This window comes from Zootermopsis nevadensis, unplaced genomic scaffold (genome assembly GCF_977971745.1).
Source record: "Zootermopsis nevadensis isolate Lab colony 2312 unplaced genomic scaffold, Znev_1.0 Znev_ptg000008l, whole genome shotgun sequence".
NCBI classification, from domain to species: Eukaryota; Metazoa; Arthropoda; class Insecta; order Blattodea; family Termopsidae; genus Zootermopsis; species Zootermopsis nevadensis.
This window is the reverse complement of record NW_028259140.1, coordinates 12,477,869-12,497,823: the sequence shown is the minus strand read 5'-3', so window position 1 is coordinate 12,497,823 and position 19,955 is coordinate 12,477,869. Positions and strand designations below refer to the sequence as shown.

At 35.8% G+C, this 19,955-nt stretch overlaps 2 protein-coding genes across 14 annotated transcripts in view; one reads left to right on the top strand and one right to left on the bottom strand.

Annotated features, from left to right (window-relative positions):
• Positions 1-4,543: 4,543 nt before the first annotated feature.
• On the bottom strand, positions 4,544-15,199 carry LOC110829209 (polycystin-2). 2 transcript variants are annotated; one of them, XM_022062720.2, is made up of 13 exons: positions 14,898-15,199; positions 13,663-13,770; positions 12,813-12,949; positions 11,632-11,748; positions 11,266-11,390; positions 10,685-10,909; positions 9,517-9,745; positions 8,053-8,280; positions 7,811-7,900; positions 6,719-6,871; positions 6,137-6,342; positions 5,740-5,851; positions 4,544-5,081 (listed from the first exon to the last, which is right to left on the bottom strand). In XM_022062720.2, exons 1-12 carry the CDS (start codon positions 15,031-15,033, stop codon positions 5,770-5,772), a joined length of 1,836 nt encoding a protein of 611 aa, XP_021918412.1. In that variant the 5' UTR covers positions 15,034-15,199; the 3' UTR covers positions 4,544-5,081; positions 5,740-5,769. The 2 variants fall into 2 exon arrangements, with proteins under 2 accessions (XP_021918412.1, XP_087200828.1); XM_087344702.1 differs by lacking the exon at positions 14,898-15,199 and adding an exon at positions 14,096-14,181.
• A 126-nt stretch (positions 15,200-15,325) lies between these two features.
• LOC110829207 (uncharacterized) overlaps positions 15,326-19,955 on the top strand; it is a 52,778-nt gene continuing 48,148 nt past the window's right edge. For 4 of the 12 annotated variants that reach the window (XM_087344698.1, XM_022062705.2, XM_022062713.2 and 1 more), the window contains exon 1: positions 15,326-15,676. In XM_087344698.1, coding sequence (XP_087200824.1) covers positions 15,652-15,676 — 25 coding nt within the window. In that variant the 5' untranslated portion in view covers positions 15,326-15,651. Of the gene's footprint in view, positions 15,701-16,249; positions 16,425-19,955 lie in introns of all 12 variants that reach the window. The other 8 variants (XM_022062715.2, XM_022062706.2, XM_022062712.2 and 5 more) reach the window with 7 other exon arrangements.

Genomic DNA, 19,955 nt, shown 5'->3' with positions numbered 1-19,955 from the left:
GAAACTGACCATTCATTTCCATCTACACTTGATATACACAACACGTGGATCTTTACTTCCATTCTCCCTAGGCACCTTCATGGCATGGTGTTCAAGCACAAGGGAATTTCAGCATTATCGTTTGTCTGATGACTAACTCTACTACAAATAGAATATCAATTTTGTTATATTGTCACAGTTCTTAGACAGACTTGGATGAGATATCTACAATTGTGTATTCCTAACCTAATATAAATATTTAGTCACCTGTCTACATCAGCATGGTAACTGTTGTGAAGTTTCATTATTATACTAACTACCTATGAATTTATTATATTCTGATTACATAAAGATGTTAATGGTACCACACAGGCTGATTTGCCATGATTGCCAAGCCTCTATAGGAAAATCCCTGTTCAGAATATTACACAAATATAACCCTACTATGCAAGTGTATAAAGCAGTCTGAATAAGTACCATAGTGTCTCTCTTTGTGCCCCTTTGTTTTTAGTGCTGCATTTGACTCCATCTTAAGGGTGAGTAATGGATACGAACTACTTCAGGAAGTATCAGTCAGATATATCTTTGCTCTAATTTTGTTGAAGTAAATAAATCATCAGCATAATAGCTCTTCTTTATTATTGCATATTCAATATAAATACTCAGGCAGCATGTCTTTAGAATTCCACTTTCCTTTACGGCTTAAACAAATTGCTAAAACTCAGTGAGTTGCTACAAACTAATGGCTTTGTTTTGTTTTGTACTTTTAACATTCAAATTTTTCTGTTTACCACATCCAGAATAGTCCTAGGTTCATTTAGCCTCTTGTTAAAACAGAAGCTTTTCTTGTGGATACAGGCAAACTGAATGTAAACTGCCCACTCATTTTTGTGTATTACTGAGGTTAAAAGTGCATGGAATTTTATCTTACACCCATTAAACATCTCCACAACACTGACATTTACATTGACATTTATTAGGTCTGTTGGTTACAGTTTACAGTGTCAGAGATGTCCACTTCTGTATATATTTATATTATCTTAACATTCTTTTTACTTTCTCTATTTCCAATTAATACTATATCACTATCATCTTTGCTATCCCCTAATTTATGATTCATTCATCCTTATATTTATTCACTGACCCTTTCCATGTCCCTTGAATTTGCTTATAGTCCAGTTTTCCGCAGTTTTACATTATTTTTTGTTTGTACCTATGCTAATTCCAATTTCTGGATCAGTACTTATAAATCTTTTGTCTACAAACGCCTCTCTCAAATTTCTACCTTCCTTGCATCTCAATATGTTGTTCCAGCCTTACTATTTATTGAACATAGGACATCATCACTTGCTCAGTATTTCCTAAAAGACCCTTCAATCTATAATATCCATTTTTCAACGTCCTATACCCCTTACAGCCTCCTGGGTACATACTTCTAAGTATAATTCTTCATATCATACTTGGCCATTTTGCCACAGAATAGTTCTTGAGGCCAAGTAGCTACTACTTAATACATACAATTGGTTCCTTTCTCAGGAATAAGAGTATTGGCATCTTGAAACATGAATATGACCATCATCATCTAGGAACGATAATGGAAATTCAAGGAGCTTTATCTTCTAGTCTCTGTGTAACTTTATGGCATGGTGCTTTAGCACAGAAATAACTGCCATTATTTTTATATCATGCCTTATACTACCATTTCTACTCATGTGTGTGAAAATTCATAAGAGATCTAAATTGTTATTGCAATATCAAAAATGTACCAATATTTTACATAAATCTGATGGTCACTGGACACAAACTCAGGTGAATAAAGAAAATATATAAACTGTCCCAATGACTCTCACTGTTCACAAACCTGGCCCCTGTTTATCATTACTCTGATATTAATATAAATCAACATATCACTGTGTATATTTCAGAACAAAAATTAGTCCACACCCAGACATCAACAGATAAGTTAAGTAGCTCATATAATTTTTACACTTCTTTAAGGATAAATGAAGTGACTAATCACTTAGAAGTTTAGAAACTGGTTTTGAATAGTGATAGAAGGAATTTAAAAACTTAAGACTAGGGTGTTTTTAAAATTGGGACAAGCAATGTGGTGCTTGTGTGGAAATGTATGACAAAGCAAAATCTATTGAACACAGAGAATACTCTAAGTCTTTAAACTTCCACAACATTTGTTCAGACTTGTTTTCATTTGTGTGTGACAATACCACGTTATGGTGGATGGTGTTCCAGTGCTTTAGATATACAAGTGGGCTCTGTAGTTAGGGTGCCTTCATAAATTATTTGGTGATGGTTGGTGGTGGTTTAATGTCTTGGCTAGAAGAATAGAGAAGGGAGGTGACTGACTCATGAATAAAGGGAGGGACATGGGCAAGGCTTGCTCTGCTGAGACATACAAGTAAGTGGTGATAATAACTTTTAAGCATAGTATTGGAAAATTAAAATTCATAGGAAACTAGAGGTAAGAAACATTTTATGGCCACTTACCAATAATTAAGAATATGAAGAGCACAGAAATATGCAGAGTAATGTATAGAAGCCTATGTGATACATTCAATTCAGAGATAATATATGATTATGATGACTTACCTGAATGGCACGTCAGTGCCTTGAATGTTTTATTTATAAATACTATTTCTCTCTATCAGTATCAGTATGAATATAATTTATAATATAAAAATGTTTGCTTAAAAAATTATTCTGCTTTCAGGGTAACAAATGACATACATGTGAAGTCAGATGAAGCCAAAAACAACAAAGGCCCTCAGCATCCCACAGTGGTATGTGAGTTTTGTGGGAAGGTTTGTAGTGTACGGCAAATAGGAGCACACCGACAGACCCACTCCAGAGACAAACCTCACCACTGTAGTGCATGTGGCAAGACGTTTATCAGTAGTGCACAGCTCAACTCTCACTCAAGGACTCACAGCACCCTGAAGGAATTCAAGTGTCAGTCTTGTGGAAAAGTGTTTGCATTAAACAAACGGTTACAAATCCACATGAAGTGTCACAGTGAGGAGCGCCCATATGCATGTGATATTTGTAACAAACGGTTCAAGCGTTCCTACTATCTTGTTGATCACAAGCGAATTCACACAGGTGAGAAAGTCCATGAATGTGATATCTGTGGCTACTCATGCATTCAGAAGGTTCACCTTGTGAATCACAAGAAACGGCATTTTAACCAATACAAATTTGAGTGTAACATGTGTGGTAAGGGTTTCCACACAAATACAGAGCTACAGGGACATAAGAATGTGCACACTGGTGACCGTCCATATCAATGTGATATTTGTGGCAAAGCATATCCATCTAAAACAAATATGATGGGGCATAAGCGAGCCCACCACCCAGACTCAAGACAGGACCCCAAGCGTTATCAGTGCGAGACCTGTTGCAAGTCTTTCACATACAAACGCTCTCTACTACTTCATATTCGGAGCCACAATGGGGAGAGCAACTTTCTTTGTGATGTGTGTGGTAAGGCTCTTACGAGCAATGAGACACTCAGAGCTCATCGTCGGATTCACACTGGTGAAAAACCAAATGTGTGTGCTATGTGTGGTAAAGCATTCAGCAAAGCAAGCTACCTGAAAGTGCACCAGCGCACACACACTGGTGAGCGGCCCCATCACTGTGATCAATGTGGAAAGACATTCACGCAGCGCTCAACACTTGTTATTCATCAGCGTTACCACACGGGACAGAGACCATACCAATGCCAGATCTGTTATAAAGGTTTTGTGTCTAAAACTCTGCTTAAAACACATCAAACTTCCCACAATGTCTCTAATCTGAACCACATATTCTAAACCAGTCCGAATTTTTATAATATTGTTTTTAACATTGATGGTGAATACAAGTATTAAGTGTACAAATAGGTTATGATCAGTCACTTTGATACTTCAATTCCTAACCTCCATTACACTTCACACCAATATGTCCTCAAGAGATGATGCTGAAGTGTGCATGCGTTCGTCATGATGCCAAATATATTGTGTAGAAGTTTCTCTGACAAAAAAATACTATTTTATAGAACTTCTTCCAATCTGTATTAACCTTTTACACATTCCTGTAAAAATACTAATGCACAGTGCTACAATCACAGTTTTTGTAAGTATTTACATTTTAAATGAGATTTTACTGTGTTGGTAACAGCAAAGGCTTAACTAATACATGTTCTGTGATAACATCCCACATAGCCAAATATTACCATTACATATAAAATAACAACAGTAACTGCAAACAAAAGGAAGCTATGTAAGATTTGAAGTTTTCACTGAGGTGAGTCCGAAGATTGCTGTCTTCTGGGTTGTTGCGTCATGTAGTCTGCTAGATGTACGCAAATGTTTTAGAGGTCATCTACCAGACTAAACAGCACAACAACCCAGAAGACAGCAATCATCAGACTTACTGCTGCGAAAACCTCAAATCCTACACAGAAAATATTTCTTTCCACGATCCTTCTCTTCCTCATGTAACTGCAGTACTGATGTGCTCAAATCAAATACTGAAAGTGGCATGGATAAAAAAAAAACACAAAACAGCACAAAGAACACAATGTATGTAATTAAATGTTAGAATAACAAGCAGGTAAAAAATAAACAATATAAAAATAACACAAAATAAACACCGGAGTGACGTCCGCTGTATAGCGCAATAGAGCCACAACTTTGTAAACGAATAACAACTTACCGCAGCAGACGTTCCCCCCCCCCCCCCACCCGGCGGACCACCTGCACAGGGCTAACACCCCAAAGCCAAACCAAATTTTGATGAACAAAGACAAATTACAATTTCCATGCAGTATGTGGGGTGAAAGCCTGCACAGAAGTCGTTTTCAGAGTTTCATGACAGCAGTCCCAAACAGTGGATGTAAAAGGTAGACAGGTGGGACCAAGGGCAGCTTTGCATGGCCGTTCGGTCACATTCACAAAGATAATTGGTTGATCTTCACTTAATTAGCCATAACCCTTTGGTTATGGCTACCCATAGCACACTGACAAGGGGACCCAGTCTATTGTCATGGCAGCAGTTTGTGTGTGCAACCGGCAAATTCCACTGTGTTAGGGTAATCCCTGGCACTAGAAACAAATAAAAGTACAATGAGTTTCATGTCCACAGTCTACCACCATGAAAAATAAAACAAACCTTTGCATAAGAATTTGAAAACTATTGGTCAGATTGTCAGACACCGTGAGAAAGTATTATGTAATAATAATTTAATTTCAGTCATAATATGTTGAGAGACCAGCTGTTATTTCCAAATGTGAATAATGGAAGAAAAATAATTAAATGTGAAGATTTGAAATTAAATTAAATTTTCTGGCCTCAACAGCCATGATATACAAGGGTTTTAAAAAACTTTCTTTTCTTGTACTTCATGTTATTATAAGGTGCAGCACTTCCACACTGTCATCCATCCTCAAGTAGTTTTTTAAAACTATGATGACAGTGTGGAAGTGCTGCACCTTATAATAACATCAAGTACAAGTGAAGAAAGTAGAAAATAAAACTGCATTTTCCAAGGAAATGGTGTAGTGTTTATGCGTAACATTTGTCCAGGAAGTCAGAGGAGGGGCCACTGCCATACTGCAAAACCTAAGTCAAATTGAAGGGTAACAAACATCTTAATGTAGAAGATGCAAAAATACATGCAACATGGCAGTGGTATGAATTATTCATTCATTTAAATCTTGGAGGATGGGAAAAGAAGAAAATGTAAGAATTGAGTGACCTTACCACTTCTTTTCAAGTCAGTTGACATCCTTCTTATTTCTTGTTTTGTTTATTCTCTTCGTCAGTGTCATATATATTGAGAAATAAGTCATCCTCCACATCGATGACATTTTTCCTAAACACATGAGTTTATTACACATTTTTATAAGGCTAAACAATATCATTGGACAAAGATGCAAAATAAAGCTGAAGACTAATATATCAAAAATAAATTCATGTTAATTGAAATTTAGCAGTGTTCTATAGTGTAATAAAAATTGTAATCAAGAACATTTTGTTTTCACATTGAAATTCTGTCTGAAGAGATAAATGAATATAACTGTAATAAGTTAATAAATAAGTACACATAAAAATCTGCACTAAATCATAATTCACTAGAAAATAATATTTTTAAACTTACTTCAACAAAAATTTCTTAATTTCTTTATATGTATATTTGTCATTATCTTTATTATCATCTTCACTGTGATTCTTCCTTTCATATCCCAATTGTGACGTCAAGTTGTTCAAACCATGATGTATGTCTGACCCTATAAATGATTTCAGTGTTGGTTCTAGAGATCTCACACCTGCATATGAATCGGTAATGATTGCCAGGAACACGTTCTGAAACAGAAATGCGCATTTTAATTTAAACATGTATTCTAAACAAATAAACAGTATTGTTACTATTGCATCAGAATATCTACTAAAACAAATGCAGACTATCACTGAGTAAACCATTTTAATATTAATGCATCTTGCATATATATCTATATGTTGTTTTAATATAGGCTGCAACTGATATTTTGGTTATTTCAAAATATATTAGTTACTGTACTGCAAACTGAAAAATATTATCATTATTATTCATTACAGTTCTCTCCTTTCTTCCACCTATAGAATGTTATTCTGTGGTCCTCATAATAGCAAGATAAGTAAAAGACTTTTGATTTAAATTAACTCATTTTTGTATGTCATTTGAAAACATGTTTACACTTACCAACAATATAAAGAACACCAAGAAGACAAATGAAATGTAAAAAAATCGTGCTAGAATGGGACTGGCTTCTTCAACTGCAAGAAAGTCAAAATCTCCAATAGTTGCTCTTGAAAGTGTTGAGACAGTTGTCGGAAGTGTTCGGAAATCTTTAACCTGTGATTAAAGAAAGAATCAGTAAATTATTGAGGCTACTTGAATTGTCAAAGGTTGTGCTACTTGGTCACCACTTCACTTCTTGTGTTTTCTTATTGTTTATTTATTTAATTTTGTTTTGTACAAGCACAAGCTGTTTGTTATTGTAAGAGGGAAATGGTGTGTTGTCAATGCTAAAACTTGGTTTAAATTTTATTTCATATTATGTCCTTTTCAGATACATTAATGAGAATCTATAATTAGTTTGTGCAGATACAGTGATAAGGAAGTTGAACTGCTGGTGAAAGTGCTTTGGAGTTGATCTCAAATAAGTGGTCAGCAGAGCCTGTCAGATTTGAACTGTCAAGCGTAAGTAGTCCTGATTACTATTGTCAGGGTGTTGAAATCTAGGATGTTATTGTGACCTGAGGATATAACTTAGAGGAGTCAAACGCATGTAGAATTTTCTTGGTGAAAACTTTTGGAAGGCAACAACTTTGAAGAATGAGAAGATGCAAGCATAACATAAGATTGATCTTGAATAGATTGGGGTGTTGTAAAGGGAGGGAGGAGTTGATAAGTATATCCATAGTGGGCTTTGGTGTTAGTTGTGTTGAACATTTGTATTCATTTTTGAGAATTCTTAACTAGATGGCTTACAGAAACCGAAGGTTCATCACCTAATTAATCAAAGCCCTCCACCGGACCATGTCCTGGGCCAACAAAGTCCAGTCTCCTTCAACTCCGATAGTTTGACAATTCTTAGGGTTAAATAATTCAAGGTTGATTTTTCTCATACACACCTTCACACTAGTGTAAACTGTTGAAGTTGAACATTTCTGGATACATAGTTTGTTTAATCAGACTAGATATCATCCCATCATTATACATATGCACTCATATGTAAATGCCCATGCAAGCCCATATATATATATATATACATACATCATAGAAACACACCTGTGATCCAAACAGTAGGTAACCCAGCTGAGCGAATATGATAAAAATAATGAGGAACATACATAAAAATGCAGCAATCTCCGTGGAACACTGTAAAATAAAAAGGAAAGGCATAAAATACCATTATGTTTATGAAGTTACATCAGTATCATCTTATTAGGATCTGGTAAGAACTTTATAAATCAGTATCAATTAGGAATCATACCAAAACTGCAGAATAACAAATTTAGATATACACTTACCCTGGCAAGCGTCATGCTGAATTGGGACATGGTGTCATAGAAACGGGTGTATTTGAAAACCTTGAACAACGTTAGACATGCCAGGACAGCAGTTGTAGTGTTGTACGTGACTTGATACAAACCAATGGAGTCAAAGTCTGTAAACTTCTCCTCACCAATAACTTGAATTATTTGTGGTTCAATAACCTTATAGCTATAGAGTCTGAAGCATATAATAGCATAGGCCAACTGGGGAAGAAAGAACACAAGCATAGAATTACAATCACAGAAAGAATTAAGTGCACTACATACTTCATTCAAGCAAAGTTGCCCATTGAATAAGAAAAAAATAATAATAATAATAATTCAACATATAGTCTGTAGGTTATTTAATTGTTATTTAACTTATTCAATTGCATGAGCTACTGAATAATGAACAGGATGAGATGACATTTATGTACAGGTACCGAGAACAAACTATGGAGGAAGCAGCATATGCCTGTTTGTTCTAAGTTTAATATCTAACTAGATGGCTTACAGACCCCGAAGGTTTGTCACCAAATTAACCAGAGCTCTCCAACAGTCCCTGTCCTGGGCCAACAAAATCCAGTCTCCTTCAACTCCTATCTCCCATAGATCCCGCTTGACATTATCCTCCCATCTACGTCTAGGTCTCCCCAGCGGTCCCTTCCTCTCACGCTTCCTGACTAATACCCAGTGCACACCTCTTGCCCCATCCATGTGCGCTACATGCCCAGCCCATCTCATTCTTCTCGACTTAATCACCCTAACAATACTGGGGGAGGAGCACAAATTTTTAAGCTCATCATTATGCAGTTTTCTCCATACCCCATCGTCTTCTCTCCTAGGGTCAAATATCCTCCTCAACACCCTATTCTCAAACAACTGCAATCTGTGTTCCTCCCTCAGAGTGAGAGACCATGTTTTGCAACCATACAAAACAACAGGCAAAATTATATGGATGAAGTGGTTAGTTAGTTAAGTTTCTGTAATTGCCAGTATTATGAGCCAGGAGAGTGCAAAGAGTAAAGTATGGCTGCTTGTCAGTTAGATCACCATCAGCATAGTTCTGTTTCAGAGAGGGGTATATTTTTTTCTTTATCGATACATTAAAAGTATTCTGGGGTCCACACAGTGTCCTGTTCAGTGGTTTAGGGGTAAAGTTGAGGGATCATCAGACTGATCACTTTTCTTCATTTGGTACTGGTTATGTTTTGATATGATGTTCATGATTACATGCAAATGGCATCAGAATAAAAGGATAGTAAAATCAGAAAGAAAGTGACATCTATAATATCTGTACAAGTGTCTTATGCAGTTTGCAAATCACGTATTTCAAACACTAATGAGCATCTCAGAAATTTACTTCTTGTGCCTTAACTATTAATGTCAATATGAAATGGTTGAAGGCAATACTACGTTTATTCAGTCCATACTATCTCAAGTCACAGTAGAGAATCTTACCACAAGAATGATCTGATCCAAAAAATTCCATAAAGAGTGTAGGTATTTGTGCTTTAAAACCACAATTTCCACTATCTCTTCTATGGTGTAGAAAACTGTGAACACTACGAACATGCATTCACAGACTGCAATAACGTAGTCAAATCCAGTCACATAATGATGGAGCTTCACTATCCTGCGGAGGGATGATGTAATCATTCCTCCTACTGGTGGTTTCTCAAAAACAAGCCTGTTAATAAAGACATAAAGAAGTTCAGTAATCACCAAGTGGTTAAGCTGTACTCTTAGGTGGCACTAACAAGATATGTTTCAGTTATAATGCTCATGCATGTATTTAGCCTCACATATATTATGGGCCTTAAAATATATTAATGAATGAAATATACACAGTGTTCCATAAATGGCTGGGAATTTATTGACTAGCTAAGCAATTATTAGCTTGTCAAGAAAGACTTTCCTTGATGGGGCTGATTATTCTTAGTAATATTGTGATACCTCATTGGTCTTGATGTTCATTCATTGGAGATCTATTGCAGGAAATTTTACACCACAGATGTCACATCATATAGTCATAATTTGTTTTTCCTTACATTTAATTCAATATTTACTGTATTGAAAAATGTTTCAAATTAAAACAGAAGATCTGAATGAGATCTATATTTTATGTTGTGTATCATGATTTTTGTATAGTGAGCCATTTTTGGAAAACTGGTATACCATTTGATATGATCCTCATGTAAAACAGAAGTTACATCATACTGATATAAACTTAAATTAAATTTTCCAGATATCTGGTGTTAATATGTGGATAGACATTACCATCCTGTTAGGCAGTTTATCGAAAGGATGCATAAAATGGTTAATATTAAGGATATTGAACATAATTATGATCATGTTGCACATCTGTTCATGTGCTCAGTTCTATATGTATTTATATTGACTTGTAGACAAGTTTCTTTGTTAGCCTGCAAACAGCCTATATGTGATTCTTCTTGGTATTTATATTCCCATTCAAATTAATATAATTACCATTTGCACTGTCTGTGTCATTTAATTTGGCTTATAGTAGAAGTGAGTCCAGGAGGGAGTAAAGTTAGTATGACATGTTTTGTACATAGAAAATATAAATATCTGTGATAAAGATAAAAATTTGAAAGTGAGAACTTACTTCACAGTTAAGAATATATTAATATTTGAATTATAGACAGTAAAGTCAAGGAAAATGGCACGTGTTCCTCTTGTAATCCACCGATTATTCTTCAAGGTAAGCAATTTCTCAATGGTTTCACTACGGTCGAGTGACAGATCTTCATAATATCCTCCACCACCATACGTTGAGAATATTCCTGAATGACTGGAACCATGCAGTTTTTTTTCAGTGGAATAAGTCCAGCTGTAGTCAGAAATAGTAAATTAGTCTGCGTGTTTTAATTCCAATATACAAACACATAAATATTAGTTCTGGTTGTGTGCATGCATACACACACACACACACACTATAGTATTACTTTTTTGAAGAAGTCCTAAACAAAATCAGAAAACTATGTTGTACTGCATGGACATTGATGGACCGTGTTGTAAAATAAACCTAACTTATCTGCTAATAACAGTTCCATTTCTCCAAGCAATTTATAGAGGCAGCTATGTGGTATTTACCATATCTTTCGTATGTTTTCCTATAAACATAAAGGGAATATTTCTATTCATATCAATAAAGTGGTCTACTGAAAATGTTAATTGAAAACCTACGCTGTTCCGATTCCTGGCCCAAATGGTTCTTTATCTTCTTTTCCAGATGAATATAAATCATAACATGTTGTGTATAATCGCTGGAATGCTTCAGGTACTATGCATGAATCACTTCTCACTTTTACCTGTAGACAATAAAGTTTTATTTTCATTCAAGTTACTACAAAGTCCTATGCTTTAATAATGTGACACCTATTCATAAGACATGCTGTATGATGAAACAGTTTATATGAGATTCTCTGTAATGTTTTTAATATTCACAATTAGGAAATTCAGATTGACTTATAAATCATAAATCATGTATTATCACAAGAATGCTAACTTTATTTCACTGAAAATGTTATGTTATAAAGGAAATGTATAAACCTGTCGTAGGCGTGGTACTCCAATTAGCTTACTATCTTGCAACATATATCCAACTGGTTGTTGCGTATCATCTTCGAAGTTCCAGTATAAACCGTCAATCATTACAGTCTCTGCAAACTAAAAACAAAATTAGTTAATCACGTGTAAACACAAAGATTGTAAGTTATATACCGACTGTATGAGCCGGGATAGCTCAGTCAGTATAGTGACTAGCTACGGGCTGGACGACCGGGGTTCGATCCCCAACGGGGGCAGAGGATTTTTCCTCTAGCCTCTGCGTCCAGACCGGCTCTGGGGCCCACCCAGCCTCCTCTACGATGGGTACCGGGGTCCTTTCCCGGGGGTAAAGCCGGCCGGGGCGTGATGCTGACAACTCATCCCCATCTAGTGATGATGTCAAGGAAGGGAGGAGCTATACCTCCTCTCACCCCAAGCGTCTACATGGCGCATACTGGGACGAACTTTACTTTACTTATACTGACTGTACAGTGGGGAGTGCATTCTGAAACCATTATCTAAATATGAACTATCAGTCACTAACTCTGTATGATACATATTATTCTTAGAGTAGTTGATATGCAATTACTTAGATCATTAAGTGTTTTTTTAAAGGAAATGTGGTCATGCTGAGAAAAGCCTGCCTACTTCCAGGACTCATTTTAATACTGTTCTTTTATACATGAATATGATTTCTATGTGGTCTCTTCCCTTGAGATTTTTCAGTCAAAATTATGAACACATTTCTCTTTCTTGAATATTATTTTTCCTATCTATTTCATCTTTCATGGAAATTATTACATAATGAAGAGCTTCATAACTTATGCATAATGCTGTCAGGGTGTTTAAATCTAGAAGATTGAGATTGGCAGGCCACACAGAAAGTATGCAGAAAGATGGAATTCGTACAAAATTTTATTTGGAAGATTTTATGGAAATAGACCAGCTGGGAGCACCAGGTTGCTTTTAGTCATATGGATACTGACTTGACAGTGATGTTAATTAACCTTCTGGTGCCATAATAGAAAATTTCTTGTACAGTTGGATAACTTTTTTATAGTAATGTTGTTGACTGCTTAATCAGTTATTTACAAGAAAGCAAATGATTTCCTTAAATTACTTTGTTATCTCTACATTACAGAATTTAAGTATGTCCTAACTATATATTTATCTTAAATTCATACCTTCCAGAAATGAGTTACGCGTGATAAGTCTTTGAAGTTTATTTCTTCAATACCTTCTTCAAACGGACTTTTCACAAACAAATCATCTACAAGTTTTGTGTACCAATACCTCATGTTGTTTATCTGCCCAAATGTTCCTGAAAAAAGTTATATTTTCAAGAAATATAAACAATTCTGGTGGGTAGAACTTAGATTACAGGAGAAGATAAAGAAATAAAGAGAAGTGTGTTATTTAAACAATTACAGACTTTTATCTAAGTTTAAATAAAACTATAACTTTCTCACTTTTTCAGTTGGAATACATGCACTGAATCTTTTTCATAATTCAGGGCTGTGGCTAATACAGCAGATGGCATCATTACTGCATAGTGACCAAATGTTTACCAGGAAAAACAATGTCTTCCCTATATATTTGACATCTGCACTATTGATCAGCTTCATCAACAATGAAATTTATGATTCTGTAACATGTAGTATTTGTACCACTGTTTAGATAATCAAGAGTTGATATGTATCTTGATTAAATGAATATCAAGATAAGTGAACAATTCAAATCACAGAGAATGTGTTTGAATGAGTATGTATTCCAAATTGGACTACAGTTTTCCTTTCCTGTTAAATTCATACTCTGGTAAAGCAGCACTCACAAGGTGCTAATGTTATATAATGAGAGTGGGTAAATGATCCTATTTGTACATAATAACATAAATATGAAAATAGGACTTGGCTATATAGACAATACAAGTACTCTATTTTATTATACCCTCTTGCTTGTAGTAACCTGTCTGAGCATCAGTTAGACTGTACTCTATTGTTATTGGTAATATCATGTAAGTTAAAATTTACTTACCTATTGTCACTATGAGCAGGAAGATTGTGTATATGATGAATTCTATGTAATTCACTTTGATCCCTTTCTTGTTAGTTTTTATATATGCAAGTACCTTCTGCTTCATTCCTAAAACACAAAGAACTTTGTATCAGTACTGAGAATTATTATAGGCATATTTTTTGGCCTTGTCTACTGTATTGGATAAAAAATGTATGTGACATGCCTTGATTTCATTTGTCTTTGGCATTTGGTATTAGCAAAACGAATGTTCTTGAGGTACCATGTTAATTACCATAATATACCTAGTTAAGGATCATGACCAGATTCTGTTATACAGTGTGTCCACAAAGTCCCTTCGGGGTTTTGAAAAATTGTGGCGCCAAAACAAATTGAGCTAGCCACATGCGGTTTGCGGCAGATTACAGTGAATCTCCGGAAGTTTTTTACTGACTTCAGTAGACCTCGATGTGGGCTCCCTTGGTAGCACTGAGAACGTCCAGACGATATTCGAGCTCTTGCCATGTTCTGTGGAACATGTACACTGGAATAGCCGAGATCGCATTCCTGATACTGGTCTTCAGGTCATCAAGTCCGTTAATTGGTGTTCGGAACACATTGCTCTTAACATAACCCCACAGGAAAAAATTCAGTGGTGTTATGTCTGGTGAACGTGGAGGCCAAGGCATTAGACCGTCTCTGCCGATCCATCTTCCTGGAAATGTCCTGTCTAGGTACGCGCGTACCTGCAGACCCCAATGAGGTGGAGCACCATCTTGTTGCAGAATGATGTGTGGCTGTAAGTGCTCAATTTGTGGTACTGCGTACAGTTCTAGCATGTCCAGGTAGTTGTTCATGTTGATCGTCTGATCTTGAAAAAAGAGACATTTCCAGGAAGATGGATCGGCAGAGACTATCGTCTGGACGTTCTCCGTGCTACCAAGGGAGCCCACATCGAGGTCTACTGAGGTCAGTAAAAGACTTCCAGAGTTTCACTGTAATCTGCCGCAAACCGCATGTGGCCAGCTCAATTTGTTTGCGTGCCACAATTTTTCAAAACCCCGAAGGGACTTTGTGGACACACTGCAAATTTAGAGCATCTTTCTTTTAAGAATGGATAAGTGGACTGAACTTACCAGTTTTATAGAATGTTGTTTGGTTGATAGTATGAACATTAAATTGAGTTCAAGTACTTGATCTAATTTTGATTGAATACAAAGAATTTTCAACAATAATCAATTGGAAATTAACTTTACCTTGCAAATAACCCTTTTGACTTTTACCAGAAGATTTTGATCTGTGGCCTTCTCTGTTGTCAGAGTCAGATTGGTTGCTTCCTTGGTCACTTGGAGATGTATTATTAAAAATACCCTGTTCACAATCACGTTCCATATCGTGATATTGAATGTCATCAGCTGGATATTCTTGTTTTTGTGCAGTAGAATCCGTTGTACTCAAAATTATTGTTGTTAATCTAGACTTTTCCGGTTTATTTCCTATCAAAACACAAATGCTTCTGACTGCATCACAACAAATCTTTGTTGTTTATTTATTATGACTAGCAACGGGCCACATTATCAACAATACGAATTGGAGCTTGCCTCAGTGATTTACCAATATTGTCGCTGTGGTGAAATGCACGTGACCATGATAGAACAAATCATATTTTAGAATATCCTACATACGGTCATAACAAAATGACATGAGGAAAGTCAGGAAGTAAATAAAAAGTAAAAATAAATAAGAATATTGTAAGCGATTGAGGTGCTGTGATCTGGTGGCCATAGTTGTAAGTATGTAGTTTGTTTCTACATACACATACAATGTATCCACAGATAATATCTCAAGAACAACTGAAGATAACGAAATGGCGGATAAGGAAATTTGTGATGTGGACCGGCAGTATGTGTGGTAGCTATAGTCTTTAATAGCCGTTGGCATAGAATAACGGGGTTGTTGGTGTGATAACGAAGCTGAAGGTAGTTTGTTGCAGATTTGAGGAGAGGGTTTATGCCAGTGTCTCTCGTAACGAAGTGTATGTATGAAGTTCTGTGCTGAGGTTCGTGGAATTGTGACCTAAAGCACGTAATGAAAGCTGTTATTGTATCGCAGTATAAATCGGTCCCGTTAATGAGTGTATGTAATGTGCCCCACCAGTTCAGTGAATGTTAATATAGTAATTATTTATTGAACTGATATCCACATTCTTTTTCCAACCTATGTAGGAGTCTGTATATTCCAGCAGTTTTATTTAAATGGTAGCATTACTATTGTGCATGTTAAATATCTAATAATTACTCCATTCGAATATTTATACTGTTTATCGACCAAAATTGCATACAACTTCATTCAATTCTTGTGTACAAACAGTGTATTGTAAATCTTGCCATAGATATTTTAGTAAATTATATTACTGTTCCAGTTGAGGTTATGTTCACAAAGTGGAAATCTAATTCTTAAATGAGAAGTTATCGAGTTTAGCCAGTCATGCAGACAGTAGCATCTAGTGCCTCTGAAAAATGTTTAAATTAATATAATTATGAATTTGCTGTTTAGTGTTCCATGTGCTATGTATGTGATTCTTTTGATGAAGTTTAAAATGTTGCAGATGTTTCTGGATTTACTTTTACAGCCATTATTTCATCGTGAAATTGCTTGTGCCTTTGTTGTGTATGATATGTCAAGATTGATAACATGGGGTTATTCCATGCAAAATCAACACACCAGTTGGCATGACTGTCTTGGATTTCAATGATATTTTGTAAGCCTACAGAGTCTAATGAGTAAGAAACTTTTCCTTCATATGTTAATTAATATCAGAGTCATTAATAAATTTCCCTACTTTCTGATTCAGTGCGCGATGCTGACCACTTACCCTCATCTAGTGCCAAGGTTAAGCAAGAGTAGGAGCTATACTTCTTCTCCCCCAAGTGCCTACATGGCATGTTCAGGACAGCTTTGCTATCTTTTTGTTACACATGTTGGTGACTTGGATTAAAGATTCAGTAAACTGCTTGGTATTGCAACATTAATAAAGAAAGCAAAATAGAATCCCGGCAAGCTTATTCATTATAATACTAAAATTATTGTATTTAAATAAGAAATATCTGTAAGAATAGCTATTTACAATCTACAAATCCTGATTTATAGTTTCTTGGTGGTGCATCAGGATTCCTTTTCACTGATAATTTATGTGCATTCCATTGCAGTTTCTGAATCCACTTTTGTAAGTACTTGTGAAACTGGAACCTTTAAAATGTCTGTTGGTGAATAATACGTGAAAATTCAGTGGGGCCACATGGATGCAAAAATGTTGGTTGAATTTCACTGTCATTCACTCGTGACCACACATGCTAGTCACCATTTTGACATATTCACATGTTACATATTCTCTAATGTCTTCCATTTGATACTCTTCATGTTAAATGCATACTGTGTTTGTGGTGTTGAACATATTTACATCTAAAAATGCATTTGTCTAAACTTGTTTTTTTGAGGCAGGAATGCCACTGTAGCTAGGGTACATCAGTATATTGTCTTACTGCAGAGTGGATGATTGGGGCTCCATCCCTAGCAGGGGCAGAGAATTTTTCTTTTATCCTCTGCATCCAGACCTCTGGGGCCCACATAACCCTATATGGTCAGTCCTAAACACCAGAGCTGTGGAGTCGGAATCAAAAGCAATTTTAGGCGGAGTCGGAGTCAGTAAAAATGTACCGACTCTGACCTCGACATAAAATCTTACGAACACTTTCGCTACCATGTGGGTGGCCTTACGCTTAGGGAGATTCAATGACGTGTTGAGCCACATGGTGTGGGAATAATGCCTTGTAACTTTGGCTCCAATACCTTAAGAATACAAACTGTCTCCAAATCTACAGATTTCTGCAATAACCATTAGATGTATATTTAAATACTGGAATACTGGAAACGACCTGGTCCCAACTTTTCGTTGGCTTGATCTATAGATATTCGGTAGGACTCCTTGGACAAGGGATCGGCCTGTCGCAAGGCCTCTACCTGTACACAAGACAGCACAACACAGAAAAACGCTGTCAAACATCCATGGCTTGAGTGGGATATGAACCCATGATCCCAGCGACCAAGCAGCAGAAGGCCCATGCCTCAGACCATGCGGCCACTGCGGACCCTGTATATTTAAATATAGGTTATAAGTCTAAAAAGTAGCCTGTTGATTAACGTGGTGGTGATGAAATATCTTGTGATACCATTTTAGTAGGTTTACCATTATTAATACATATTGAGCTTTTATGAAGGAGTCGGAGATTTTAGTACCAACTCCAAAGCTAAGTAGTTCTCAAGTTGAATCATGATGTATTGCTGTCCCTATGTAAGGACAGACATGGCCAGTGAGTCATTCCACGCCAAATTATTGCAATCCACAACGTGACTTTCTCAGATTTCGATGAAAGTTGGTGAGCTTATAGATACTGTAAAAAAAATATTATTTCAAAATTTCAGCCACCTGTGTCATGCAGTTTCTATACAAATTATCATAATGTTGTGTACAAGTTATACAGTTCTTATGGGTTTTTGTGAAGGCTAATGGAGTGCTCTTTTCAGAGATATGTAACTGACATATGGATGGAGTACTTTTAGTTTCATTGTCACCTGATGTAACCTTTGACTTTTGATTTCTCACAAAATGTAATTCTTTCTGCAAAAAAAAAAAAATGTAGTCAGACATACAAAAATGGGATCTCTTGTAATAAAATCATGATGCTGCATACTATCACAACTTCTTCATTGAATATTGTTGCATGGCGTGTTACAACCGATTCTCAGTTTTCAAGCTGTGATTCATCTCTCTGCAGTTATCAGTATTCTCTATGCCTTTGTAATAGTGTTACATGCTGTAGTTTATCTTTGCATTTATCAGCCTTTCTCTGACCCTTTGTAGCAGCTTTAATACTCCTACCAGCAAATATGTGTTAGCTGGAGCAAGTGGAACTCTGTTCGTATGTGTACAGATCATCACAATGTCACATTGATGCTTGAGGGATACAGACTGGCTTATCTGATGGCAAATAAGATTACTCATCTCCCTAAATACCATAAAAAATGCATTTTGAGATTAATTGCATTGACTTCCTGCATACACAAAAGCATAGAATTGTATTAAAGCTCAATGCAGCTGGCAGAATGATTTTCACTTCTAATAATTAAAAGTCTAAAAATTTATTAATGAAATTATGTTGTTACATATTGAAACAGAATGATTTTAATTGGGTATGGTTATTTTTCCTTCTTCTAAATCAGCCATAATAAATGGGGGCCTATATTTTAAATATTGTGATCCTCTTTGACTTTTCCAGTGCTGATGCTGTTAAACGTGCTGTGTAACATATTTTGCTAATTTGTTTTTAGCCATCTTTCTGTATTGTGATCCATTCCCTTCATCATAACCGTGTATTTTTCTGACTGAACTAACACACATAACATTTAAAGGCTGGAAGCTATGGGGCTGTGCTATGAAGCATATTTGTCTCACATAATAATTTTATTATTGTATTTCTAACATTTATAACAGTACAAATGATTTTTTCCTGTGCCTGTTCATATCCCAGCATGTCATTTTCCATAAAGTAACTTAAATATTTACAAAATGTGGAAAATGATTCTAATTGTGTTTCTTGGTATGTTGAGGTTAAACAGTGACCAAGGCCAATTACATCAGTTGCAAGTGACATATTGAAAGGAAACCAACCCTACTCTATAGCTTTAAATTGATACAAGAATGAGCTTCCTTTCTTGATTAATGCTGGAATTTTACTGTTTTAAAATTGCAGACATTAAAAAAATTTCAGTTTTCAAAATGCTGCATTCATGACGTTAATTGAATTCAACATTTCATCTTTTATCTAACCTAACAAGTTTTCAAAATTTTATTAGTTTTAGACATGGCCATAAGGTGTTTGCTCTTAACTGTGCAGAGTTGATAAGGAATGGCCCATTCATGTGTACCTATCTGTTCTATATTTCTTTGTCTGTTTGTTGAATTCTGTCTGCTCTCATATTTATTTATTTTTGTTCCATTGTCCATTTAGTAGATTTACATGAGATTGTGTCTGCACCAACCCTTCGTATACCCGCTGTAGTAGAGTTTAGTAAATGCCATCTTTCCCATGCTAATTTACATAGAGGTTATTGTATTAGCAGGTCAATTGAAAATACTGCAATTTTAGGGTTCACCTTTATCTGAGAGTTCTGAATATTATGTTCGTATGAAAGGAAAAGAGGGAAAGAAGAGTTTACCTGTGTAGGTTTAAGTACCAGAAGGTGTCAGAACATAA

What these genes read in the sequence shown, in the direction of transcription:
- LOC110829209 (XM_022062720.2), bottom strand. Translation starts at nt 15,033, where the DNA reads ATGGAACGTGATTGTGAACAGGGTATTTTTAATAATACATCTCCAAGT. An exon ending in GCGTAACTCATTTCTGGAAG is followed by an intron (nt 11,749 to 12,812) that starts GTATGAATTTAA and finishes TTTTGTTTTTAG; the next exon opens with TTTGCAGAGACTGTAATGAT. An exon ending in GAGTACCACGCCTACGACAG is followed by an intron (nt 11,391 to 11,631) that starts GTTTATACATTT and finishes TATTGTCTACAG; the next exon opens with GTAAAAGTGAGAAGTGATTC.